Source organism: Rhea pennata, chromosome Z (assembly GCF_028389875.1).
Source record: "Rhea pennata isolate bPtePen1 chromosome Z, bPtePen1.pri, whole genome shotgun sequence".
In the NCBI taxonomy this organism is placed as follows: Eukaryota; Metazoa; Chordata; class Aves; order Rheiformes; family Rheidae; genus Rhea; species Rhea pennata.
In genome coordinates, this window is record NC_084702.1 from 2235873 (window position 1) to 2263588 (window position 27716).

The window sequence follows — 27716 nt, forward strand, 5'->3', positions numbered from 1 at the left end:
AAATTGTGTACGCGGAGTGTGGTGGTCTTGGGAAGCAGAGGCTCTTTTCACATCATGGAAACTGTGCAAAATTCAGCAACGCTTCAATTGGTTAAAGGTACTCCAAGTGCAATGAAGGAAAGGAGCAATTGGCCACTCATACATTTTGCTCCCTATTTTGAGTATTACTGGTGTATTGACTGCCACTGTCCTGGAATCCCTGAATACATACAGTGGCAGAGAGGAGCTATGCTCCCCGAAAACACAGATGAGTATCAGTCAGTGATAAACTATTCCAGGCAGGTATCTGCAGCGCAGCCTGCAGAAGGTTATGTCTCTCCCTGCTATGGGGTAAGCAGAAGCTACAGAACGCTCCAGGCTGGATTAAGGTGAGTGCACTTGCCAATAAGCAGCCACGAGGAGATACACTGCAGATTAGAGTCCATGAGCATCACAGTCCCTGCTGGCTTTTGCAAGACTTGCTGGCCTTGCAAGTCTTTGTTTTGAAAGGAAATAGACTCGCTGCACATTTGCTGGAGAGGATGTCACTGATTAGGGTAGCCTGGAACAGGAGCCATTTCTCTCTGCTCCAGAGAGAGAAATGTAGGTTACATTAGGACAAAAATCACATTTTTTTTTAATGGGAGATTTGCAACTAGTTATATTCAAAGCTCTCACTCTGGTGTGAAAAATAGATATCCCAGAGGTATTTCAGTCCATAAACGTGGCCCTCGTCCTGCGGTGTTGTGTATCAAACATTAGGCGCTGCACATACTGAAAAATTGAACGTTCTTTTGTTTCAGAGCACCAAAATACCCGCAACCCCACTCCCAGGGCAAATCTGCTGGAGAAATACAAACGGATTCACATTTGCACCATCACAGGTGCCTCAGTACAGCCTCCAAAATCGAAAACCACAAATTAATTCTGGTATCACTAGAGCTGCTACAAAACCCCCACAAAAGGCTGGCAGTACCGGGACTGTCAGTAAATGCAAACAAGGACCTAGTGAAAACTTGTTTCGCTCTGCATCCGTAGAGGCAGATAAAGCAGCCGGGAGTTTCCTGGAGCTGTAAATCCACGAGGTTAGCGTACAACCTACATCTGACAGCCCAGAATTCAGCACCATCCCCAAAAAACAGTTTTGCTGTAGCTCAGCGTAACTGCTGTGCCTACGGAGGCTGGAAAGTCACGATCAGGTTCAAGTTCAAGCCCTATTCCTCTCCTGAGTGCCTGCTTAAGTGTCTCCCGATCCCAGGCCAAGCATGAGGCTGGTAACAGTGGGAAGAACTGGGTATCTCAAGCATGAGCACAAAGATAAGTCAAATTAAAGTGGAGTCAGCGCCTATGGCAGAACTGCTCTCTTTTCCTGCCTCTGTCCACTGCTCCTCATGTAACTTGGAGCAACTCACTTTGCTGCTTTGTGCTTCAGGCTCCCCCCACCCTGTAAAACAGGACTTTTAATCTACTCTCCCTGTAATTCTGCAAAGACAGTAGAAGAAGATATCTGGGTTTTGGAAGATATTTGCTTTCTGCAGTAACGTGGAATGCACGTATTCAAGGATAATGGTACTGTTAGCATTAATATTTCAATGTGTGTTCAAGAACTGCAGGTATTTACTTCATTACCTGAGCGAAAACACACATCATGAAATGTGTGTCTGAAATGTTTGAACAACGCGTGACTGTTCCTGGGAAGTGACTGTGATTATCAATCAGATAAAACCAACAAATGCCACTGCAGCTGCTCCTGTGTGTCTTATTATTGTAAGAAACTATTATGTTTATAGTGGCACTTGGCTTCTGGTTTTCATGGTGAAGGAGCTGGGAGAAAAATTTACCCACTTTCTGCATTACAATCACAAGATCAAAAAGTCACCAGGCAAAATTAATACAAGTTGTCACCCTCCTGTACCTTAAACACAGCAAAGCTTGTGAGGGGTTGAGCTTAATTTGAAAGGCAAAATTGTAAAAGAATCTCAATAGGTGTTATTATAAATAGGTGAACATTTTCAAAAGTGGCTTTGAGACGTATTTTCCTCTACTACAGAAACGTTACACGTGCACGTACAATAACTTTCCCATGAAGCTAAGACTGCAGATGAAAAGAGTAAAAAATGGGCTATAGCTGAAGATAGTCTCCTCTCTCGCTGGATGAGCGTGCAAACATATGTGTATACTTGCACAGAGATATATGAAGGTAGGTATGTGTATCTATGTGTGTGTGTATATATATGTAGACACATGGAAAGACACTCTCTAAAATAACAAAATATAATAGCATCTCTGGATGATCAGAAAAATAAAAAGAGTCTGAGGAACACTGTAGTTCACTAGCTTTGTGGAACAATGTTAATTTTCAGCATTACTGGTGTCAAATTGCCAGAAGTTTAGCTACTTCTGCCTTTATCATTTTTTAATGGGAAGAGTGGCTACAGGCTTCAGCTATTCATCAGGAAAAGATCTCTGTACCAGATCAGCCCTTGTACCTTTTAAAATCTAGATAATTTGTGTCTAACCTCACTCAGAAATTAAAATGAGAATGATACAGTATCTTGTGTGTGTGTGTGTGTGTGTGTGTGTGTGTGTGTGTGTGTCTGTGTGTGTGTGTGTGTGTGTGTGTGTCTGTGTGTGTGTGTGTCTGTGGTTTCCCCACTTCTCTCCACTCTATATTTACTTTTTGAAATGGAAGCTACATTCTCTGAAGTATACTAATTTCCCGGTAGAGAGCTCTGTAAAGTGAACGTTTATTTGCACTGATTGCACGCTGATTTATACTGTGATTTGGATGAGCTGTGCCAAAATGATGACAGTATTCAAGGACATAATTACACTTCATAAAACCTATTTCTACAGGCACTGCCAAAAATGCATGTCACATTTATACTGCCCTCACCTCCAGGACAAATTGTTCCATGGAAAATTTCAATACCAGCAGCTGAGTGATCGATCACATCCAGACTACACGGCACAGGTTACATGACTGCCAAAACTGTGAGGGTTCTTCATTCCCTGTCCACTGATGTACAGCAACAGATAGCCTTAAGTACCCTCGATGGAGAAACCACCGGAACAAGAAACTTCCTGGGAACTTCTTAGCTACTACCTAAGCTGCAGTTAGAAGGTGCCAAGAAACAGGAGCCACAGCCTTCCCTTTTCCGTGACTTTGCTTTAAAACTCCACTTCAAACAGTGCCAAGGCTCCACAACATCCCTTCCCTTTCGCAAAGAACTCTGTGACCTGGATTAGATAATGAATTTGTTTCGTGTTTGCCTCGTGTGCTTTGTGACTACCTGGATATGTGCGTTTCTGGGCTAGTTCGTTGTCACAGGGCTGTGCAGAAATCATCCTAACACTGTGATGTGGAACAAGTTCCCCTGGGCCCTGAAAACTGCACTTCTCTCCTGAGCTGGACTCCCTCCAACCCACCTTGGGGGCTTCAAGTGTAAAGTACCTGTCCTGAAAGACAAATGCTTCTGGTGGGAAACCTAGTGCCCTGGCAGGGAACAGAGCTTGCATGCAAGTGAAGCACTGTGTGACAGAGGAGAGTAGAGTGGAAAGTAATACCCAGGAGGCAAAGCTGAACCCGAGTGAGCTGAAGTACAAACAGAAATGCGCTCCTGAGTGTGTTCCTTTGCCTTAGGCTAGTGGGTGTGGGGAGGGTGACAGTAAAGACAAAGGCTGAATCCTCTTTCTAGCATTTACAGGAGAGCTGCCTCAGTGTTTCTAGATACTGCCACCTCAGACCAACCCAAGGAATCTCTCCGAACATAGCCTGAGGAGAGTTGACTCATTTGGGTGACCAGGCTGCCCATAGTTTGTTGCCTTCAGGGGTCTTGGTTAAAACCTGAAACCTTGCTTTCTCTTCTTTATGGTCAAATTCAGAGATGTCCGATAAATTGGACTGCAGTCACAGGTAGCATGCCTCATTTTGTGGCTGTTTGGGAAGTATTTGCCATGCCCACCTTTGGAACCTAAGCAGCTTCTGCACTGGGATTTAGGCTCCAAAGTCATTTGTATATTTCTGCAAATGCTACCCCCCGTCAGATCCTTCCAGCCAGGGATTATGCCAGCGTCTTTTCCCGTTGTTTCTCTCTCTCTCTCTCTCTCTCTCCTTTTTTCTGGCTCCCTGCAAAGTCATGAATTTCATCCACAAGTATGAATCAACACAGACAGCCACTCTGATGCTCCAATATAAATGTTCCCTCTGCTCAGATTCCCTTCTTGATGTAGACCTCTGCTAGCATTGGTGGACTGACAGACTGTCTCTGCACTGCTCTAGTGATCACAGCAATCCCAGTAGTCCCATGTTCTGAAGGACATTTGATTCTTAGAGCAGTTTAGATCTGCCTTGCTCACGGTCTGCTCCTGACACTGGATCAAGAACTAGCACTATGAAGAATTAACTCTAAACTACAAAAACTAGGAGTGGATTTACTATACCAACTCTTGGAACTCTTCTAGTCTGATATTCTGTCCAGGTCATGGTGAGTGCTTCATGCTTTAGAGCTATGTGAAGCAACCACAAATGTATTCAACACATTGTGCAATGTCATATGGGGCTACGAGGAATTCCCTCCCTGACCCCACGGGCAGATGTTATGTGTCCTCAAGCGTGTGCTGGATAGCTCTAATCATTCCCCTCACATGTGTAGCTCCAGTGAATTGTCATCAAATTAGCTAGTCCTGCCTTAAACCTGCCCCCACATGGTGACTTCTTGGAGCAGGGGAAGTGAGGGACTGCACCAGACTACCTATACCTGGGACCAGCCCAGGGGTCCTGCAGGCCATCAAAGGGGCTTGCCTTTCCTTTCTCTTTCTCAGTGTGCTTGAAAAGGCTCCATGTTCTCCCTGTTTCCTTCTGGAAGATCTGTAGAGAGAATAGGAGAGTAAGAGAGAGAAGTAGTTTCTACGAGCATGAGGGAACTACGGACATCGTCCTGCAGTCATCCTGGGGAGAAGCACCATTTCTGTGATGAGAATTAGGGCAGGGGATAGTAGTTGAGATCATTAGCTGGCTTGTTCCATAGGTTTGCCCAGCACAGGGTCATTGAGCGTGATAAAGTGTCTCTTCACACACATTCCCACACTGTGTTTCCGTGACGAACGCCAAGAGCAGAGCTGCATGCCAACATGTCGCATGAGATGTCAGGGAGTCATGCAGATTGGGTGGCTTAATGGAGGAAGTGGCCTCGTTCAGGAGCGTTGCATGAAATGGAGCACAAATGGGGCTATCCTGGAGTCCTCCCGGCAGAGGGACTCCCTGTGCCTGGCTGGAGGGGAAAAGGCCTCTGTCCTAACACTGTTTCTACTGCTTCCTACACATGGGATTCACAGTTAACTGACTGGATAAGCAAAAGCCATTTCCATGTTAAGGGAGAAACTGAGGGCTGGGAGGAAAGTTGAGCTGACTTTTCTCGCAGCTACACTTCTGAGACATGAATGGGAGCGTAACAGACGTGCAGAGATGGGTAGGATGGTGAGGGTGGACATGTGCGAGAAGAGCGCCATAGGCACCAGAACGGAGAAGCAAGCATGGAGTGGGGGAAAGTGGGCCAGATTGCTTGACTAGCTGGAAGCAGGAGAGGGCGCAGAGCATGAAGCCCGTGCAGCAGAACCAGAGGGGAAGGATCAAGAAGGACATAAACTTCAGGCAGAGCACACAGGCAGCTCTGACAAGGGGCACAAAGCAGAGTTTTGACACGGAGCCACGCTTCCTTGACTTGGAATGGATATTTAACATGGACAGAAAACTGCTGTTCCTTGCATCCTGTCTTTAGCCAGCACTGCCACAGGGTTCAACTGACAGGACTGGTATACAGAGTAAAAAGAAGAGGGAATAAAAACTATTATAAAATAAAAAAAGAATAAAAGCTATTACAAAAGCTGATGTTCCTGCTACAAACCGCATGCTGATCTATGTCGGAAGCAGATGATGTTTCAGACAGTTGTGCTTTAACAACTTCCCCAGACAAAAAGCAGTGCAACCTTGTACTTTCATGCACTTCCTGTGCTTCCATGGCCATGTTCTGCCCTTTCTCTAGCTGGCCTTGAGCCTTGGACTGGACCTTGCACCCAATCCAGAGTAACTAGGCCTAGGATACCTCTAATGTTCACAAAGGTGCATCCTGTGATGCTTTCTGGTGCACAAGAACATTCTAGGAGTCAGAACTCCCAGAGCCAGCACAGATCCCAAGAGTCCATTGGGTTTGCTAATCTTCACACAAGAACATGGGCTTTTGTGATTGCTTCCAAGCAGCAGGTGAAAGCTACACCTGCTCAGGTCAGCTTTTTGCTCAGGTTGGATTGTACTACTGTCTACTAATGTGACTAAAGTCGCATTTGGCTGACTCAGAGGACAAAGCAAGCTCTAATGTATGGACCACGTTGTATTCCATCTCCACAGATGACAGAAGGATGTCTTTGTGTAAAGCTCAAAGGGTCTTTGGAAGGCATTTCCAGGAAGGAGCCTCTTTCCCGCTGAGGCAAACTAAAGCAGAGGCACAAAGAGATGGTGGAAAGCACCGAACGCTAAGCCTCTGTGGCTGGCTGCGGTGCTTTCCTGGTGCGACGAGGCTCTCTGGCCTGTGCTGCCAGAACTGTAGAGCTGGGCGCAGTGCACGGAGGCGCGCTGCTGCAGACCCCAACCGTAGGTGCAACCGCTCCCTCCGCTGCCTGCAGAGAGCAGGAGTCCATCACTCAGCTTTCCGAAAGGGAAAGGAGTAACCAGGGGAAGGGAAGAAAGCAAGTGTGTTGCAGACCGTGAGGCTGAAGCAAAACCAAAGGCTGCTTTCCCTTAAAGGAATACACGTTGCTACGAAGTAGAAGTGCTCCAAGGGAGAAGGGAAAACCTCAGGGAGGAAATGGAGGTGCCCAGGGCAACCTGGCCTGCCCCCAGCAGCGGTGCTGCCACAGAGCACTGGCCAGAAGCGTCCCCTCGGCTGCTCTGCTGGCCCTGTTTGCCTTGCCCCCCCCCAAGAGGCACCTCAGGAAGCAGCCAGCAGAGCCAGCCCCTTCCTTGCCCTGTGCGGTGGGGGCTTTGAGGCTGCTTAGGCACTGCTGCCAGAGGCCCCAGCCTGGCCCCACCAGCTCTCTGGGGCCAGAATGGCAGGCCAAGCAGAGGGCTGTTGTGGGGCCCACGGACAGCCTGGTCCCATAGCAGAGCAGGTGCTGCCTATGCATCTCTGGAAGCTTGGAGTGGGCCTTTGGCATCACAGGAGTCACCCAGAAAGCACCAAAGTTAGGACGGTGGCCAAGACAAGGAGAATTTGTTGCTTGAGGAGCCACATGGTGTCAGGTGGGGTGAAAAGTGCCTGGAGTAGCTTTGGAGGTCAGGAGGAAAGCTGGCTGAGGAGATGCAGCTGGGGAATGGGGAATGGGACATGAGGTGGGGTGGAGGGGAGGGCGCCAAGCTTTGCAGCCTTTTCCCCAGGCCGTGGGGGTCAGCAGCTAAGGAATGGCCATGCACCTCTGCCTGCCTCGCCAGACAGGTGCTCCACGGAGGAGGGTGTGTGCTCACAAGTACACGTGTGGCTGCAGGCACTGCCAGCTGAATTGCCAGGCCGGTTGCTGCCGAGGCCTCTGCTACGTGGGAACCATGCAAGGGCCAGAAATGCCGATGGCAGTGGGACTGACTCATTTGTGGAGAGTGAGAGAAGGCCAATGAGGCCTGGCAAAAGGAGGCACTCGAGATGCGGAGTGTCCCGTGGGCTGGGGGTGCGGTGGTGCTGCTCTGAGGAGACGACCCCCATGGCTATCAGTGCGGACTTGTGTTTGCTGCACTGAGAGCCCAGGCTGGCTGAGGAGAAGGAGACCTTTAGACTGAATTCACCGAGTAGCCCCATCGCACACTGTTTCCCTGGGGCCTGTGACATGATGACCTGAGAACTCTTGGACAGCTGGAGATGTGGCTCTCCAGGCTGCCCCAAGAGGCCAACAGGAGTCTGTTCGCACCCCGTGTCAGGACCCCCTGCTCCCAGGTGGCTGTGTGTTCAGATTTCTGGTGTGTGCAGGGCTCCCCTCTCCTTGCTTGGGACCCTGGCCAGCCAGCCAGGGCTGGGTGTATATGGGAAAGGGGAAAAGAGGAGGACATTGCTCCTTCCTTGAAAGCAGCTCAGCACAGTCCCTGCAGCAGGGGCAGAGGCCAGGCAGAGCTGGAGAGCAGGCTGGCGCAGCCCTCCCACCCAAGGGTAGCGAGCCAAGACCCAGCAGCCCAGGGGAGGGGATGCAGGGGACGGTGGCACAGCTCTTCCCTTTCCTCATGGGAGTCTTGTCCCCCGGCTCATGGGCACACCTGTGTAAGCCCTCCACCTGATTTTCCCCCAAAGAGCTTCCATAGGCAGAACTGACAACAAAACCAAGAAGGAAGCAAAAAACCCAGGACAGTATATCATGTGGAGAATATTATAGTAACCAAGGAACTAGTTTCTGGTCAGAAATCCCCTCAGTCTCTTTTATTCTGGCCATCAGGCCTGAGGGGTGAGCTGCAGCAGACACCCGGAAGGACACAGACTGCTCCACACATTCAGGTGGTCACCAGCGGAAGGGCACCGTAGGCCTGGGATTGTCCTCCTCCTTCTACTCAAGGAGAGCTGTTGCCCAGAGGCCAGTTCCACCTGTCCCCTGCTCTCCGGAGCCAGCAGCGCAGGGAAGGCAGCTTCCATCCTGATGCTGGCTGTTTCCGTGGAGTGCCCAGGATGATGATGTTCTGAGTAGCCAGGGACCGGATGGAGGGCTCGATGTCGTTCTGCAAGGGCCGAAGGTCTGGCACAGAAAGAAAGAGAGCAGCGATGAAACCCATGTGTCTGCAGTGCCTGCAGCTCTGCACAGCTCTTCCCATGGTGAGGAGGGAGCAGGTAGGGCAAACAGATCAGCTGAAAGTTGCTGCCCAGGAGTGGCCCCAAATGCCCCTAACATATTCCTCTGCCCCAGAAATATTTCCCTGCAGCTGGGCAGGGCCTGGAGCACACTGCCCTTGCTCTGCCCCCCTCTCACACCCACCATGGCCAGCGCAGCACTGCCCTTACTCACCGCTGCAGATGTCCCGCAGCTTCTGCTCCCTTGGGCTCTTCAAGTGCCGCCCGGCAAGCCCTAGGCACACACCAGCGTTCACACCTGGCACTGCCCAGTGCGCTCCCCCCAGCACAGCGCCCCCCCCCGGGCAGTGCAGTAGCCGAGGTGGCGTGGGAACCAGCAAGGCTCCCAGGCAGCCCACCTGGGCTCCTAGATGCCCCGGCCCTGCAAATTGCTCGGAGAGGGAGGGAGCCCAGGGGCTGTGGCTCACCAAAGAACCTCACGGCCACATCTCGTAAGGATGCCTGAGAGTCCTCCAAATAGGGCAGGCTCTGGCGCAGGTCTTCTTCCACATAACTCCTGCCTCTTGCCAGCTGCAGAGAGCACAAGAGCATGGGGTTGGCACACAAGACCGTCCAAAGCCATCCTCCCGGCACCCTGCTCCCTTTGCCTGCCCCATCAGGGCTGTGGCATCTGCCAGGCAGGAGCCTTGTGGGGCTGAGCTTGGGAGAGAGCAGCAGGCAGAGTGTGGCCCCAGGGTGTGGAGAACCCGGTGTGCTGCTAAGGCCCTGTGGGCCAGGGTCTCCTTCAGCAACCTGGGAGGGGGTCAGAGAGGGGCCAGCCAAAGAGCCCCCCGGGGCTATGCGCTTGAGAGGAGGGCTCAAGTTTGCAGGTGCAGGTGGTGAGCTTGGGGCTGGAGCAGTGCAGGAGAGGCACAGCTGCCTCCCCCATGCACAGCAGTGTGTGTGGGGGCAGGTCTTACCCAGGCTGCTCCTGGCCCTTTGGGGCTCTCCTTACCAAGCACTTGCCAATCCTCCACGTCTGCCCGGTCTGGCTCAGGTCCCTAAGCTGTTCCCACTTGAGGCACTGGGCAGCGGTGATGAGGGCTTCCTGGGAGGCCTGTGCAGCAGAGAGTGGGAGATGGTACCACAGCCTGCGGGAGGAGGCCTGCTGTCCCCCTCCCCTTGGCTCGCCTCTGCCCCTTTCCCAGCCCATTGTGGGAAGAGGCAGCAGCAGGAGCAGTGCCTCAAGTGCTCTCAAGTGCGTTCAATGCCCAGAGCAGAGACACGGCACAACCAGCACCTCGGCTGCCTCTTGCTGTTGAGCAGCCCAGGAGACATCCCCCAGCACTGATGAGCTGCAGCCACAGCTGGGGTCTTCGTGGAAGGGTGCGGGGTTGCCCTCCCCTCATCACTGGCTAGGTTTGAAATCTCTACCTTGGCCACACTCTGGATCTCATCATTCATGTGGAAGAAGAGCGGGAGCAGGCACCGATGCACTTTCTGCTGCATGTGCTTCTTGGTCTTCCCCATCACAATCTCCACCAGCTCTCTGAAGCGGCAGATGGAGAGCTCTCGCAGCTGGCTGGAGTCCTGCGAGGAGGGAGGAGGCGGGGAGCTCAGCAAGGGCTGCTGCCCACCCAGGCAGAGCACCAGCAGCAGCTTGTAGCCAGGCAGCCATGTGAGGAGGTGCCCCAGGGCTTGGGCTGAGGAGGAGGCTGGGCTGGCCCTGCACCACGATTCCTGGGCGCACACCACTTGCTCAAGGCTTAGCTTGCCTGCCGCAGCAGGCGGTGCGAGCGTGTGGTCCTGTGTGGCAGTGGCCGCTGGAGGAGCTGTCTGGGCTTTGAAAGGCCCTGCACCCTGCACGGGGGGCTTGGAGCCCCCGTTGGTATAAACGTGTCGGAGGGATGTCATACAGGTGCACTGCAGAGGCCAGGAGCCATGCCAGGAGAGCCCAGAGAAGCCCGAGTGGGGAAGGCGCTGCCTGAGTGCTGCGCCCAGGGCTGGGCTCAAGGGCAGCTGTCATTAGAGAGTGCCCATCTGCAGGGCTGCGGCTCCCACCCCAGCCTTACGTCATCAAAGAGTGGCACCAGCTTCTCCACCAGCTGCAGAGCGACGGGGCCCACCGCTGCCCGGTCCATATGCTGGACCACGTTGCCGGAGACAACCAGGGCCTTCATCCGGATGTCTGTGTTGGCATCCTGCAGCATCTCCATGAGGTCTGGCAGCAGCTCTTGCATTTTTCTGGCCTGTAGAGAACACCAAACATCCTGACCGCGAGGCATGAAAGCCCAACTGGGCAAAACACCTCTGGATCTTAAACACCAGCCTCCTGTCTTGCTTCACCACCAGCACCACAGGAATTATTACTGCAGTAAACTCCTGACACGCAGCAGTTCTTGGTGAGTGCTGAGGGTGTGGAGGAGCAGGCAGCAGGGAAGGAGGACAGGAGAGCAAAAGCTCCTCCTCACCTCCTCAGCTGACCCCTCTTCTGACCTGCCGCAAGGGGCAGGTTGGTTAAGAGCCCTCTGCACTTGGAAATCCCCCAGGCAGTGGCCAGTGCCCACCCTGGCAGACTCATTCTGCCACAGAGCCCAGGGCCCCACTGCCAGGGCTCTGTGCACACCCACCGCTGGGGCACTGCAGGCTGCAGCACCAGCCTGAGAGCTCTAAGCTGACTTGGAGCAGGCTGTGACCCCTTGGCAAGAGAGGGCAAAGTGGTCAGCGAGGGACACTGGAGCGACCCCCATGCTTCCTGATCCTCAGCAGAGGCCAAGCACTGCATTACCCCCTGCCTGCTTGGCAGCCCCACGCTGCCTGACTCATGCCTTCACCTGACTCATGGCCATACGCACCATCTCTGGTCTCTTGGAAAGTGTTATGAGGCCTCTGAGCACCAGTGAGCGCATCTCCACACCTTGATGCCTCAGGTACCTCTGGAGCAGGTAGAGGACACAGCAGTCCACAGCTTTAAGATCTGCACAGCTCAGCAGCTGAAACACACAGAGCAGTGAGAGACTGGCAGAGCCTGCAGGGCTCCATGTCCCATGCAGCTCCTGCTTCCCACTCAGAGCCGTGGCCAGGGCACCAGGTGCACGCAAGGCCTGTGCTGGAGGTGGCAGTGGTTGTGGAAGGCCCACGGGCACCCCCCATGCCCTGTGCCACACAGCACACAGCACAGAGTCCTTGCTTGCTCCTTCTGTCCTCTGGACCATCTGCCGCTTGTGCCCTCCTGGTCACTTGTCCCTTCTGCTCTTGCCTTGGAAGAGCAATTGAATAGCAAGAGCTGGCACAGAGGAGGCACCGGCTGTTGGTGGTTACAAGGGTGGCAGAAATGGGCCGAGGCCAGGTGCACTGCAAGCAGCGCACTCGCTGGCCCAGCTCCATTGGCTGCCCTCCCAGCTCGTGGCCATGCCTGCAAGGGAGTGGAGGGTTCAGCGGCATCTCAGGGGCACTGCTTGCCACCAGGCCTACCTCCACAAAGAAAGCCATGGCCGGGACTTCCTGCAGTTTGTCCCCTCTGCTGAGAAGGGATTCCACGTGGCGGAAGATGCAGGAACGCTGCTGAGCTGTGTTTGTCCTCATCTCTCTGACAAGGGGAAGAAAGCAGCAGTGGTGAGGAGCTGCAGGCAAAGCTCTTCAGGGATGGCACGGCCCGCTCCACCCATTATCGTGCAGGCCAGGACTCAGCTGCAGCTTGTGTAGCCTTTGCTCCTGGAGCGGGGGTCTTTTGCCAACACACCTCCCCACTGGAAAGTCCGTGTCCAGCACCATTAGGCTCATCTGGGTGCACGACTGGAAGAACACCCGTGCTACACAAAAGCCCTGCTCTTGCAGGACGGTGCGTCACTTGCCCTCTTTGGAGCCTCCTCCTCCCGGGATCTCCCCATGTGCTCTTGGGCACACTACATCTTTCCTCTGCTCTAGCACACCACACTGGGGCAGCCCCTGTGAGCCTTTGGGGAGCCTGTGTGCAGACAGGCCGGCGGCGCTGGCTGGGGTGTGCGTCCAGTCCCCAAGGACAGGGCATTAAAGGTCTTCAGGACCTTCCTGGTGCTCTCCCACAGCCAGTAACATGGGCTCCACAAGGTGCAGCTTTTGAAGCTGGGCCACAAAGAAGCCTTGTCTGCAGCCAAACAAGGCTGAGGCAGGGCTGGGCAAAAGGGTCCCTCACCTGGCCAGCATCCTGACTCCACTGTGGTGTGTCTCTGCTCTGAGAAGCAGGTCCCAGCCGGCCCTCTTCTGGATGGTGAGGACCTGCTCCTCGTATCCAGCGCAGCAGAGCAGGGCTTTCATGGCCTGCACCGCAGACCTGCATGTGGAGCAAAGGCCAGTCACGCTCAGAGCTGAGAGCTGAGAGCTGAGAGCTGGCTGAGGGCACCTAGGAAAGGCAGGAGAAGCAGGACACAGCACCTCCCAGGGCTGGCTGGAGAAGCTGGGTCCCCTGGGCAGCATTTCCTCCAGCAGGCGCTGCTCTCCTGGGGTAGGAAGGCTGCAGCAAAGCAGATCTGCAAGAGCAGCGCCATGTAGAGCTGGGGGAAGAGCGCTGCGACCGTCTGTCGGCAGGCAGGTTGCCGAAGGATCTCGCACAGTGCCTTGCCTGCCTGCAGGAAACACCCGGAGAGAGCTCTCACTGCAAAGACATTGCTGTGGCGGTGCCTGGGCCCTTGGTCCCCATTGGCGTGAGGCTCCAGCACTGCCCTGGCCCACGGGAGACACAGCTGGAGGCTGCAGCCTGGCTGCCAGGCCACGGCCACGTCAGGGGCAGCCCTCTGGGCTCTGCTCCCACTTCTAACGTGGGCACCAGGAGCCCCCCTGTGTCAGCGTGACGTGCCTTAGGTATCGTGCACACCAGCCTGGGCGTCTGTCTCAGGCTGTGTAGCCTGCTGAGGCTGTGCAGCGGCCACGTCCCTGCCCCATCCCCGGCCCTGGTCCCGGCCCCTACCCCTGCCCCCACCCCAGTGCAGCCCCTGCCCCGAGGCAAGCCCAGCCCTGAGGGCCAGCGAGGCCTCCTGTGGTAACTCACAGCCAGGGGCAGGAAGCAGGTGTCCTCCGTGACAGCTCTGCGGCCCTTGAGAAGCAGCCGGTCCTCCAGGATGCTGAGCAGCTTCCTCAGCACCTTGTCCAAAGATGTGGGCAGGCAAACCATCACCTCCCACATGGTCGTGGCAATGCTGCAGGCCCAGGGCACCCAGTCAGCAGGGCAGCCTCAGCCACAGCTCCGTGGCCTGAGCAAGCCCCAGTGGAGCCAGGCTGCAGCCCTCGCCCTACCCGCTCCACCCATGCGTGGAGTGCCCGGAGGGCCCTGCCTGGGCAAGCAGGGGACAGCTGAGCCATGTTCACTGTGGGTCACGGGGCAGCCCGTCAGCAGGGCTCTGGGGCTGCCTTGGTCATCTGTGGCTGTGGAGGCAGGGGTGGATGCCAGCAAGGGGCTGGGAAGTATGATGAGGACAGGAGACCCCTGTGCTCTGGGCATTTCCTGCAGTTTTCCTCGGGTCCGGCAAGTAGAGAGGCTTTGGGCAGCCTCCCCTCTCCACGAGGGAAGAAGCCCTCAAGGCTCTTGGGGCCTGTACCTGTCACACGGCGGGGAGCAGTTCAGCAGGCTTATGACCACCTCACTGGGGTACAGGTAGGTCAGCAGGAGAAGGAGTATATCCAGGCTGTGCCGCGCTGACCCCGTGCTGATGCACCTCAGGTTTTCATAGATGCACCTCACGATCTTGGGCACCTGGAAGGCACACGGCTGGGAAGGAGGGCAGCCATTTCTTGGGCTGCCCCTGAGAGCTGCTGCTTCCCTTCCTGCCACGCTTTGCTGGCTTCGGATGGTGTTGCATGCCCGAGAGAGCTGAGCTGGGAGGGAGGCAGAGCCCCTCAAAGGGCTCAAGTGCAGGGCAATCCCACCAGCGGCTGCTTACGTTCTTCAGCCAGGAGGTGGGCTCCATCAGGACCACATCCAGCATGCTGGTAGCTGCCTGCAGGTCGAAGATGCTGGAGTCTCTCATGCCCTCAATGGCCGTGAGGATGATGTCCGTCCTCTCCGAGGGCAGGAGGTATTTCCCAAAGATCTAGGGGAGGAAGGAGGGGATGGAAAACGTGGTGACCCTGAGCACCCTGACGGTGCTGCTTAGCCAAGCAGGGAGAGCAGCTCTGGAGCAGGGGCAGTGCTGGCTGCGGGCTGGGGACAGCTGGAAGGAGGGGCTGCAGTGCTTGCCCTGTGGAGGAGGAGAGCAGAGGGGCGCGAGGAGGAGGGGGCAGAGTGGGGATCAGGGTCACTGGGCACTAGCTCTACAGCATAGCCAAGCTTCCTGGTGCGCAGGAGGGCTAGAGTGGCTGCGGTGACCCTGGAGTGCAGCCTTCAGACATTGCCTGCGCAGGGGCAGCGGGAACCCTCTCACCAGGGACAGTGAGGCCACAGCAGCCCCACTGCTTCCAAATCCATTTGCTCACGCAGGTGTGCTGCTGATGCCATGGCCAAGAGTGCCAGCACGGGAGGAGCTCCTTACCGAGATTATATGGCTGGTGCTGTTGGAGAAAGCAAGCCAGAAGCCAGTGTGCTCGGCTTGCCCTTCCTGTTGGAGCTGCGGGTGCTCTGCATTGTCCCCTGCCAGCTTCTTGCCTGGGCAGGAGGAATAACATGCGACAGTCAGTAGGACAGAGCAGCTTGGGCAAGAGGCTGGCACACCTGCTGAAAAAGGCTTGAAAGTTGGAGGGACTGAGCAGGGAGATTATGAGCCAGAGTCAAGCGTGGAAGGGCTGGACAAGGCTGCAAAGCCCAGGGTGCAGGGTGATGGGTGCAAGAGAGAGCTCAGGAGGGATGGAATTGGCTGAAGGGACACCTGCGTTATGTGCAGGTCCCCCAGTGCTCACAGCCTGGGAAACTGGAAGGACTTAGACAGAGCTCTGCCTGCAGTCCCCGAGCTAAAATATCCCAGCAATAAGGGAGATGTGTGTGTTGGGGGTGGGGGTGGGGGATGAACTCTTGCATGACTGGAGGGCAGCAATGTCTGGAAAAAGACCCTTTCAGAGTGGTGCGTGGTGGGATGCTGAAAAGCACTGAGGGAGCAGAGGCAAGAGAGGATGAGACTGGCTAGAAGGAGCAGCTCTTTCCCCACAAGGACAGTCATGCTAGGAAGGATGGAAAAATTGAGATGGGAGCCTTAAAGGGATGGGAAGCAATGCGAGGCTGGCAGCAACAGAGCAGGACAGCAGTATATGGGGATCAGCAGAGTTCCCTGGGAGGATCTAAGCCCTGTCAAAGTTGGGGAGGGGAAATTGCTTCCCAGGATCCAGACTAGTGGGTAAGTTCAATGGCATTTTCCCATCTGCAGTAGGACCGAAGCCCTCAGAGGGGAGAGGTGTATGGGTCAGGCTTCCCCCATGCCCCGGAGGTGTTGGGCTGCCTGGGCCCTGGGGCGAATGCAGCACAGCTGCTGCCCTGCTGCAGCCTGGAAGGGTTTCTTGCTGCTTCCTGGAGCTGAGGAGAGTGGCAGGGTGGCTAAGTGTTTGCTTGGGCACCTGTCTGTGCCCGGAGGGCCCCAAGCCATGGCACTTTCTCTTACTCTCTCGCTGCCAAGCAAATCTGTAGAGGTAGTGCAGAGCATCCGCAGCCCGCCAGCTGATGCCCTGGTCCTCGCGAGCAGAGCAGAGGAGGAGTCTCCCCACCAGCTTGCCCAGCAGGTGGAAGTCCTCTGGAGCAGAGAGGCCAGGCTGCTCTTGGCCTCCTCCAGAGGGGACGCCGACCTGGCGAGGCAGGAGCAGCGCTCAGGTGAGGCAGTTGGGGCCAGAGGCTGCTCGCAGCCGTGATCGATGGGCTATGGCAGTGTGTGTCCCAGCCCGTCCTCCTCGGCAGACTTTTAGCTCCTCGGCAAAGCCCAGGGGCTAGCTCGGCTGCCTCTGCGCAGCCCTGACCCCGCACAGCAGCCACGGCAAGGGCAGGGGGAGGCTGCCTCCCTGCAAGGTCTGCGCATGCCACCCACGGCTCTGGCAGGACCCTGGCGAGGGGTGCCAGGGTGCCGGGAGGTCACCTGCCCCGGAGGCTCCTTACCTCCAGAGAGCAGGAGCTGACGAGTGCTTTGCTCAGCCTGGCAATGCTCCTCACAGCCCTCTCGCACTCTGCTGCTCTCCGGGACTCTGTGAAGGGCAGCAGCACCTGCGGGAAGGAAAGCAACGCTCGGCCCTGGCAGCCGACAGCTCTCCCAGGAGCCGCCAGCGCCTGGTAGCATGCACGCCAGGGCGTCCTCGGGACACAGGGGCAAATCTTCGCACTGGCTTCCTGCCCCCAGAGGCCCTCCCAGGCATGGGGACAGATGCCCAGACTGATGTCACCATGTGCTGGGAGGTAGCCAGAGCCCATCGCCACTGCAGCCTCTGCTGCTTTGCAGGCGCCTCTCCACAGGGGCCTTCAGGCACCCATCCAGGAGCAGAGGGCTTTGGGGCCAAAAGCTCCCTAGGCAGTTTTCAAAGGCAAAGCTGTGCTACAGCCCATCGGGAAGGTGGAGGAAGGAAGCTTCCGGGCTGGGCTCCCCTTGCAGGCTGGGCAGGTTGCAGTCGGTCTCTGCCTTGCCCTGATCCAGGCAGGAAAGCTCGAGGGAGGGGGAGGCACGGAGCTGGCAGTGCCGGCTGCCAGGTGCCACCTGCGTAGGGCTTAGGAGGAGAGTGCCACTCCTCACAGTGCTTTGGTGCCAGGGCGAGGTTTGGGAGGAGGAGAGGATGCTGCTGAGAAGGGGCAGTCCTTTCGATCCCATCAAAGCCCCGTGAGGAGGGGGGCTGGCCTCTGCCCATGTCCAAGAGACAGAGAGGGAGCAGTCAGGAAGAGGGGCATGGTGCAGAAGCCTCCTGCTTCTCTGAGGGAGCTGGCCCCTGTGCTGCAGCATGCTCTCTGCTGCCAGGTCTGGCGAGGGCGGAGTGTGTGGGGTGCTCGGTTTGGAGGGTCCCTTTCCTTCCGTGCGAGAGACAGAGCCGTGGGAAGCACAGTCCCTGTACGGGGCAGACCTGCAGTGCATTCTGCAGCTCCCGGACGCTGGAGGTGTGCGAATCGACCGGCATCACCTGCAGCACGTCGTCCAGAGCACTCGGAGCCTGCAAGGACCAAGCAAAGGGAGATGATGCCATGCTGGTGTGGGATACTTGCAGGGCAGCAGCTCGACCCTCCAGAAAGGCCTGTGCAAGCACAGAAGGAGCCGGTGAGAGGTGTGGGCACAAAGCAGGTGTCCGGGTCTGTCCGTACCTGTCCTGTGGCTCTGGGAAAGGCCTGGCTGGGCTGCAGAGCTTCCTGCTGCTCTGCTGGCACCCCCATCTGGCTGCAGGCAGAAGAACCTGGCACCAGCAGAGAAAGAGAGGAGGCAGAGCTGTAGGTGCTGGCAGCAGAGAGCAGAGCAAAGGACCCCCCAGCAGGCAGGTGCGATGCTGGAGAGCAGCAAGGTTGAGAAATGCCGCAGGTGCCCCCGGGCTGGGACCTCTCTTGCAGACAGCCCAAAGCTGTCCCTGCCCTGCAGCAGCACTTGCTGCTGTGAGCTGAGTGGTCTCTGGCTGCCTGTGCCCCGAGCCCTGGAGCAGGAGCCGGGTGCCCTGGGCTCCTCTCGGCCCCGGGGGCATCCTGGGGCTGGCTGGCGCCAATCGCAGAGCCCCAGCCTGCAGCCCCAGCGAGCCCCCAGTGCCCACCTGGCTTGGTGCCCCCAGACACAGGCTGCAGCAGAGTCAGGAGGCCACGGCAGAGCCGGGCGGGCTCAGCGCCCCCAGAGCTGGGGTGCCCCGCAGCGCCGGCTCACTCACCTGCCTGGTGCAGCACGGGTGTGCAAACCTTGTGGGGCTCTGAAGGAGAGCTGCTGTGCTGGGGAGCTCTGTGGTGCTGCTGCCGCGGGGCCGCCAAGGGCCCTGCGGAGCTGCCGAGCCCCAGCGCCATCGCTCCTGCTGCCGCCGCGAGGGGATCCTGCGGGGAAAGCCCTGGGCCCTGCCGAGGGCCTGGGGCCGCCGGGAGAGCCGTGGAAGCGCCGCGACTGCTGCTGCTGCAGCTCCGCACACTGCCACGCTGCGCCGTCCCCGCGCTGCTGGGCACGGCGGGGCCGCGGCCGCCCTGGCGCCCGGCGGGGCCGCGGCTGTCACAAAGGGGGGGACAAGGGCCCTGCTGCCGCCCAGGCAGGTCCCCTCCGGGCAGCGCAGCCTTGCTGCCGCTGGGCAGCCTCCGCCGGCCACCACAGCCAAGCAGCTCTTTGCCCTGCAGCCCCCCCATGAGCAACCTCCTGCCACCTCGGTGGGGCAGAGCAGAAGCCACCTCGCCCCCCTCCCGCCCCCCATCCCAGGATGCACTTTTGGCACAAGCGCTGGATCTCTGGGTGTGCGTTGCAGTGTGAAAAAGCCATGTCCAAGCCTCCCTCTGCCCCTGCCGCTCCTTTCACCTGTGCCCACGGCAGGAATCCAGGCTGTCGCGGGGGTAGACTGCAAGCCAAGTGGCAGAGCTCGTTATCCGTAGTCCCTGTGACAACCTCGGCCATAACACAGCCATGGTCTGAGTTGTGTGAGGCTGATGGAGGAGGTAATGCCTGCTTGGAGCATGGTGCCTCAAGAGCATGTGAGGGGCTTAGAGCTTCCTTTGGGTTGAATGATGAGTGGATCGTCTGGGTGTGGAATGGGCAGTACGTGAGTTGTATGAGACTTGCAATTGGTCCCTTGCAGTCATTCCAGGAGCCTGTTGCTGAGTGTCACACGGTGCCTCAGGGTTATTGCGGAGACCTTGTTTTCCTATGTGTGGTTGGTTCCACCTCAACAATCCACTCACGTGCTCCAGCGAGCTGCTGGCCTGTGGCTTGGATAGAAGACTCATCTTACACCTGAGCGCCATGATTTTTTAAGTGTGACCCTTCCTCTGACTGAGTAGTTACTGCTCAGGGGAATACTGCAAACCACAAGGTTAATGCCTGCACCACCATTGCCCCTGTGTGCTGTACGTCAACAGCTATCTCGGTGTCGGGCAACGATTAGCAATCACAACGTATCATTTCCAAAGACGAATAGCACTCAATCAATCTGTCAGTACTTCCACAGCATGGCTTGTGGGTGCCTGATTGCTGCCACAGAGCAGTTCTTCTGTGCACCTGTGTACCAACTTGCCAGGCCTGTGCAATGCCTGTCGAGAGGTGTAGAGGAAGATGTATTCTGTGGAGATCTGTAACCCCGGCCAAAGCTTTAGCATGAGGATGGCCCTGAAATTCATGTAAGCTCTGGGCTATGGTGGCAGTTGCATGGTCCAAGCTGCGGATTTAAGCTAGAGATTCCTCAGTTTCAGTGGCTACTACTGGGCTGTGATCAGCTTTGTCATGGATCTCAGCATCTCACCTCCACCGCTCTGATGACAGCATCTACATGGGCGTTTCACAGAGTTCTTACTGTGGTGTGGAGGATCGGGTTAGAGATCTTTTAGACAAACTTGATGGCCTCAGGTCATGATGGTGTTGTAGATAACAAGGCTTTGAAGTTTCTCAGCTAGGATGTAACTGGTGCCCAGCTAGCCATAACCGTTAAGGTAATAACAGAGGTTTTTACTATCAGAACAGAAGAGAGCAGTTTGACCCAAACTGTAAAACTGATAAGCATGACAAACAAAAGGAAGAGCCAAGTCGAGACTTACATGAAAGTTCCAGCCCAGAATTCAACTAAAGGTCATCCTGGTGTTCCTGGTATGACACCTACCCACTGCCAGAGACCCCAAAGACATCCCTTCATGGACTCACGTGCACACGTCATAATATGCAAAAGTATAAGTGAATTCCCAGAAAAGTAAAAGTAAAATGCACCCAACTTAATTGTAATGAATATGTATGAAGGGTATCAGATAGAAGCTCAATGAGACTTAGTCCTGGGGGGTGTATTAGGTGGAAGGATCCCCCACATCCCCACTTCCTATTAAAGGAATACCTACTTCTTAATGCTACACTGGTGTTAAGGGGTTTTATCTTCTGGTTTTTGGTAACAGTGGGATGCACCCACAAATGCTGAGGGAGCTGGTGGATGTTTTTCCCAGGTCATTCACCATCATCTTTGAAAGGTTGTGGAGAACTGGAGAGGTGCTGGAGAACTGGAAGAGATCCAGTGTCACTCCAGTCTTCCAAACGGGCAAGAAGGAGGACCCAGGAAACTCAGGCCAGTCCACCTCCCCTCCATCCTTGGAAAAGTGATGCAAAGCTCATTCTGGATGTCATCTGCAAGCATGTGGAGGAAAGGAAGGTGATCAGAAGTCATCAGTATGGATTTAGATAGGGAAATCCTGCTTAACCAACCTGAGAGCCTTCTATCATGGGAAGACTGGCTGGGGAGATGAGGGGGAGCGGTGGATGTTGTCTCCTTTGACTTCAGCAAAGCTTTTGACACTGCCTCATTATAGTCACTAACAGATTACCATTTGTCTCTGCTGAAAGAAAAAAATGCACTTCAAACAGCCTGTGGAGAAAGAGGTGGACTTCTTGCATTGCATCACGAAACATGCAGACCATCCAACAAGAGCACATGATCAGATTCCTGATTTCCTCCACACTGGTTTTCGTCCAAGTGAAGTACTTTCTCCAAGAAACACCAAGGAAGAACACAGTACAGCAACCTGGAGGGGTTTTACACACAGTAAACTAGGAATGCGTAGCAGTGATATTTCCAAGGACACTTAGGACCACCACAGCTTCTCCCAGGGAAAACACTGTATTCAAAACTGAACTGTAAATGCAGTCCTTGAAGCCTGCCCAAGTTCTGTGAGAATCACCCTTACGATAGATACAGATCAGGCAGAGAAAGGCTGGAAGAGGCTTCCTTTGGGTTAATCTATGGGCACACAAATGAATTCCTCTTTTGGCAAAACAAGCCCTTTCTTGGGAGGTGCTAATCTGGACTGGCAAATTGCATAGGTGCAATCCTTTTCTGCCTGCATCCTTAAGACGCTACCCGTTTGAGTACAGCCGCTGCAGTGTGCTTTACTGTTGTCGTGTCAGGCAAGGCTGATTTGCTTCAGAGGAAAGCAACTTGAGAAACCAGCCAAGACAGTTTTAAAGTAAAGGTCGCGCTTGCTTTGTCCTCTACAACTCTCATCTTTTACTTACTACTTCTAGGCTGCGTGGTGGCTTTCTGCAAGTGCAGACCAAAAGGGTAAGTTTTCTGATCGCGGGCCATGCCCATGGATTCAGATCCCTTCAGGGCACCTTTGAGCCCTCCGTGAACTGAAGGCAGACACCACCATAGGCCTCAGGGTTACTGTTTGGTGTGCTTCTTAATAGTTACCAAACTCAGCATAAATAATCAACGCAAAGAGGACTTTGGGGTAATAAAGGAAGGTTGCTGTGCCTCACACTTGGCAAAAATTGAGAATAGCTGCAAAAGGTTGCATGCGCATACAGTGAATTTGCTTACTTCCCCCCAACAAAAGAAACTGAAGGGAGAAATTATTAAAAGACACTAAATACTGTTTCTGAGAGTCAATGCACAAAAAATTTCCTGATTCCCCTAGGCAGAATAGCATACTGATTCCTGTTCTGTGTTTCAGGGTTTTTTCTAATACTCCAACGCTCGTCCAAACAACAGAGGATACCTTGTCCATCCTTCTGTCACCCTCTGATGGGAGTTTCTAATTCCTCAGTTTCTAGAGCTGCAGAAAGCAGTGCACGGGCTGTGACAACCACATCACATCTGTGGAGCGTCTCACACACTGAGAGCTCCGCATCAAAACCTTGACCCTTCACAGCCTCCATGGACAACGTATCATCCCTTTCTGCTGAATCAGCTCAGAGAAGTACTCCTTCATGGAAAGCCTTAAATGGAGACCAAAATTAAATAGAAACTGACTGACTGTGTCAAAGATTGACGCGATCTCAAACTCCCATGCGGCTGGTATGACACATGGACAACTATGTTTTCAAAAGCAGTGTTTGTGCTTCACGAGAAAGGTGTAACTTGAAATTTCACAAGGGGATGGAAAGGGCTTTGCCTTTTGGTGAGAAAGGGTTTCAAAATTAAGGTGTGGCCACAAACTCAGGTTTGCAGCCAAACGTTAACTACTTTGGAGTCAAGGGCTGGGGGATACACTCTTGATCTGTGCAGTGCAGCTCTAGGCTCGTTTTGCCTCGTGCCCTCATCACGCAGCTAAGGACCCCACCAGAACATGCATGCGCCTGATAACAACATGGGACCCCACGAGAACATGCATGCTGCTGGTAACAACATGGGACAAAGGGCCACAGGCACAGAGAATTTCACAGCTCCAGGAGGGAAAAGAACCTCCAAGGAGGTGCTCACAAGGTGAAAATGAGCTGCTGAGTCCAGAGAGAGCTCTGATGACTCTGCGAATAGAAGGAACTGAGCCAGCTGCAGAAACTGAAAATCCCCAAACCCCTTGCCTGATCGGGGATGTTCACCTGAAGAAACCTCACTCTGGTGCCTGCAAGCTTTCCTCATAGTCGTGGTCTTGTAAGGGTTTGAGCGCCTAGATATTAACCTGACCTCACCGTTGTGGGATGGCTGGGCTAGTTGTAGGTTTTGCTGGAATCACCATACTATTTGTCTGCCTTTATTGTTGCTTGCTAGTTTCACAGCAAACTACTTAGCCTTCAACTGATAGTCATGGTGTCACGTCTGCTATCACAACCAAAGCCAACAGGGCAATCAAATCTTTCTGTGCCTTTTTTTTTTGGGGTGTGTGTGTGTGTGTGTGTCAGGAGTGGGACATGATACAGAGCACCATGACTAGCCCTGACCCAGTGATAACTGCCGGAGGATTATGCCACCCACAGAGCTCAGACTCCTCGGCTGCAGGGACTGCCTCTTCTCTTTCCTTAGCTACCTTGATTAGGGAAAACCAGAAAGACAAAAAGAGGAAAGGGATGTTGCCTTATTTATGCTCCATAGCTTGTCATCTCAAGGCTACTGAGCACTGCCTGAAAGTGGCCAATCCCCAGTTTGCCTCCCTGCAGGCTTAGGGATCCACGCTGCTCTTAAAACTAAATACAATGCTGTGACAAATGTTATTGCAAACCTCTGCTTACTAGGTATTCACTGGACACCTCCTGTAGACATGTAGCTGAGCATGGCCAGGCTAGTAAAGAATCATGCTCTGGCTACTGTCCCAGGGGCAAAAAGCCTTCCAAACACAGGGGCAAAAGCCCTCACCCAAAACGCTCAGAAGCTTGGAAAGTGTGCTTACCCCAGGGACACAGGCAAGTCACTGGATCCCAATGGCAGTGGTCTTGGCTCTTGCCAACCACCTCGCTACATGCCACACATTCCCCGGCTGAGGGTGAGGGCCCAGGTGCTCCTCCCACTGCTCCTCCAAGGGGGGAATCCAGAGGGCAGGAAACCTCCAGCCCCTTACCTCCTCCCATGTTACCCAGATCTTTTGGACATACAATTATCGGCCCAGGGGGAGTGACCTCTGTGACATGGCATGGAGGGTCTACCTGATGGGATCTTTGGATCTGGAAAGAGGTGTCGCCCTTAATGACTAGCTACAGCTACGCTGCCCCATCGATACTGACATTCCTATTTCTGTTATTAACAAGTTTTATTGCCAGGGACCACTTCCTTCCAGCTACGCTACGTCCATGGATTTGTGGGATCTCCCTCAACCCTCTCCATAGCTACAATCACCTGTGACTTCCCTAAGGGACACACAGCTGGAGGAACTGCAGTCTTGAGGGACTCCAACATCCTCCGCATGATTTTACTTAGACACCAAACTTCCCATGATGCTTATGGTGAACAGTGGCTCTGAAGTAAACTTTTCCCTAGTCCTTGTACCCTGAAGAGTACCTCCGCTACTGTCTATGACCTATGTTGTTAATCTGATACACCATCCTGTAAACCTACAAGCCCCAAAACGGATCACTTCTGCCCTCTCAGGGGAGCAGGGAATAATCACCAAACCCACTCTCCTTTTCATGGTTTTGTGTGGCCTGTAGGCAAACTCAAAGCCTCTTGGTGCCTGATGGTTGAAACTACACTTCTTCTCCTCCCCATCTGGCTCTTCGCAGAGCTGCTGAGGCAATCAAGGCCATTCACCAAGCTTCTTAGATGTGGACGGGTGTGTTTGAGGTTAAACAGATGTTTGTCCACTTCCCAATGTGCTCCAAAGGCTGAGCTTGTTCTGTTCTTGCTTGGGATGCCATTCAATAACCTCTACTCATTTGCCTCATGGTGACTATAGCAGGCCTACCCCTACTCACACCCTCTTAACTGCAGCACTAGCCAAAATCCTTCCCACTCCTGAGGCCACCTGTCTCCAGGATATCGATGGTATCCTGCAGGGCATCCTGCTGCACAAAGCTGTTACACAAGATAATTACTAAAAGGTAAATGACTAAATATGTAAAAAAGTAAAAAAGCATGTTGCAGAACGTAAGTACGAAACAAAACTGAAGGCTGAAAACAATATAGTTAAGGAATAACAAAATCTAAGTCTGTAATTTAGAAACACTAGCTGAATCAAGGCTCACACTAGCTGAGATACTACTGGTGTCCATCTTATGTGCCAGCACGAGCAAGAGCGGCAGGGCTCCTTTAGAAAGTTGACAGGAGAGTAATTCAAAGAAGGGCAGGAAAAGCAGGTCAGATGAGGCACATACAGACCAAAATCTGCACCTTTGGGTTATTTCATAGCTCAGTAAAGTGAACCCTGATCACAGAGCCATATGATTAGCCCTTACCCTTCCTAGACAAAGACTGTTTTCAGGGTGACAGTCACCAACTTTTCAGACTTCCATTCCGACATGCAAACTTAAACACTTTTTCAGGCAAGAGAGGACATGTTTCTTTTAGCTCTGGAGACAGGTGCATTTCTCTCTGGAGGCACAGAGTTTCAGTCTCAATCTGAAGTACTTTCTCTTCAAAGGATAAACATATCTCTTCCTATATGTGAGAAGAATAACACCGAGGAGGCCTTTCCTCCCCCGCCCCTCATAATTCTCTGCTCATCCTTTCAGGGAGTGCAGAAATAAGTTTAAGGGCATTTAAATTTAAATGCAATAGGAGACTTCTAAATAAGCAAAACATGATTGCAGTAAGTATTCAGGTTCACGTGCAAGGCAGCCTAGAAGTGATTGACCGGTTAATGAACAGAGACATAAGGCAACACCAGGAGCTGCCAGGAAGATTAGACTGCAAGTGATAAGGAAGCACACATGATTTTGAACTCAAGCATTACTCAAGGTAGCAGAAGTGGACATTTGGTAAAATGGTCCCTATGGGAAAAAGTCACCTAAACCAACATGTTGGAAGATGTTGGTGGGAGACGATGAAAGTGAAGAGATAACAAGGACCTCTGGGTGATCATCACCAAATTTTTACCCCAGCGCTCAACGGTGCACTCTTGCTATAAGAGTATTGCTTATGCTCTTTGCATTATAGTTAGGGTACGCCTGTGCAGTGCCTGATACTAATCCATGCAGCCTGAGGACCACATAGGAGAAATTAGAGGTCTGGGTGCACTTGCAGGGCTATTACGATCTCCCTGGGATCCCAGCGATGTGGTGGGAGAGCTCACGCAACTGACAGTCTGCAGTGGATAGGTAGAAGCCCTTTAGGAAGGACAGTCAGGGAAGGTGAGGATGAGCAGTTGTCATTTATGTGAGAAAGCAGTGGGAATGCATAGAACTCTGCCTAGGGATGGAGAAGGAGCCAGGTGAGAGCTAATCAGTTAGGACTAGAAGAGAGACCAGCAGGAGTGACATTGTGGTAGATGTCTGCTACAGTCTACCTGATCAGAGGGAAGTAGTAGATGAAGTCTTCGTCAGACAGCCGGAAGAAGTGTCACATTTATCAATCCTGGTCATTACAGGGGACTTGAACTGCCCCGGGATGTGCTGGGGGGCAAGACAGCAGGGCACAAGCAATCTGGGAGATTTCTAGAGTGCACATGTAATACAGGTGGTCAAGGAACTGCACAGATGAACAAGATGCTCCTGAGTAAACTCAGGTGAGGCACATGTGAGGCACAGAAGAAGTGGAAGCAGGGTCCGATCATCTAGCAGGAATGTAAAGACACTTGCCAAGCTTGAAGGCACAATATTAAGAAAGTCAAAAAGCTCCACCTGGTGAGGGTCATAAAGGGCAACAAGAAGGGCTTCCACAAGTAAAAGAGCAGCAAGGCTGGCCCTCAGGAATCCCAAGGCTGAGACCAGTGAGAGAAGGATCAAGAGAGAAGCATCAAGATAGCAAACACTCAAATAAACCAGACTTATAGAAGTCTATTAGAGCTGATGGGATGCACTCATGAATACGGAGAGAGCTGGCTGATGCCATTGTGAGGCCACTCTCTGTTATCTTTGAAAGGTTGTGGTGAGCAGAAAAGGTTTCTGAAGCCTGGAAGAAATCAAATGTCACCTGCATCTTTAAGAAAGAGGGTCTTGTGAATGCTAGGCTCCTCAGCCTCACCCTGATCCCCAGGAAGTGATGGGGCACCTGTTCCAGGATACTGTTTCCGGATATTGCTGAGCTATTAACATCTCTCTCTTAGAAGCCTACCGACTTTGGAGAAGCAGTGCTAAAGAAGGAGTGCAGCAGCTCTGGAAAACAGAGGAGCAAGAAGAAAAGTCAGTGGAAAAAAAAAGTATAAATAATAAAAGAGAGGTCATCAGCTGTCCATGTAATAGCCACTCATTTTCCACAGCAGAATACTGCAGCTCTTCTCCCCCCCCCCCTTTTTTTTTAATCTTCTTTGGAATTCAGTTCAGGAACTGAGACCTACTGTCTACTCTGGGAGCAGCAAGTCATTGAGGTACATATGAGTTGAGTGCTTCTAGTGAAAACATGTGTTCCTATGCGTAAACATAGTCGTATCACACATTTTAGTCTATTTTGCTGTAGCTGAACACATTCTGTAGGGTACCTTATTACTCTTTGGATTCTATAGGCCTGTAAACTTCTGCATATTGGCTTGCTTCCTAGCAGTGTCTTGCAGCCTAGCATTGAAATCTATAT

At 53.7% G+C, this 27716-nt stretch overlaps 1 protein-coding gene across 1 annotated transcript; it reads right to left on the bottom strand.

The window, feature by feature from the left end:
- Positions 1-8489: 8489 nt before the first annotated feature.
- Positions 8490-16741, bottom strand: LOC134153418 (maestro heat-like repeat-containing protein family member 7). Its single transcript, XM_062599596.1, has 16 exons — positions 16721-16741; positions 16334-16514; positions 15278-15390; positions 14690-14839; positions 14348-14502; positions 13801-13948; positions 13188-13378; positions 12949-13086; positions 12249-12363; positions 11630-11767; positions 10847-11023; positions 10209-10364; positions 9790-9891; positions 9263-9365; positions 9010-9069; positions 8490-8742 (listed from the first exon to the last, which is right to left on the bottom strand). Exons 1-16 carry the CDS (start codon positions 16739-16741, stop codon positions 8561-8563), a joined length of 2130 nt encoding a protein of 709 aa, XP_062455580.1. The 3' UTR covers positions 8490-8560.
- Positions 16742-27716: the final 10975 nt, after the last annotated feature.

What these genes read in the sequence shown, in the direction of transcription:
- LOC134153418 (XM_062599596.1), bottom strand. Translation starts at nt 16,741, where the DNA reads ATGCGCAGACCTTGCAGGGAG. An exon ending in TGCGCAGACCTTGCAGGGAG is followed by an intron (nt 16,515 to 16,720) that starts GCAGCCTCCCCC and finishes CTGCCTCGCCAG; the next exon opens with GTCGGCGTCCCCTCTGGAGG. An exon ending in TGCTCCCCGCCGTGTGACAG is followed by an intron (nt 13,949 to 14,347) that starts GTACAGGCCCCA and finishes CTGGGCCTGCAG; the next exon opens with CATTGCCACGACCATGTGGG.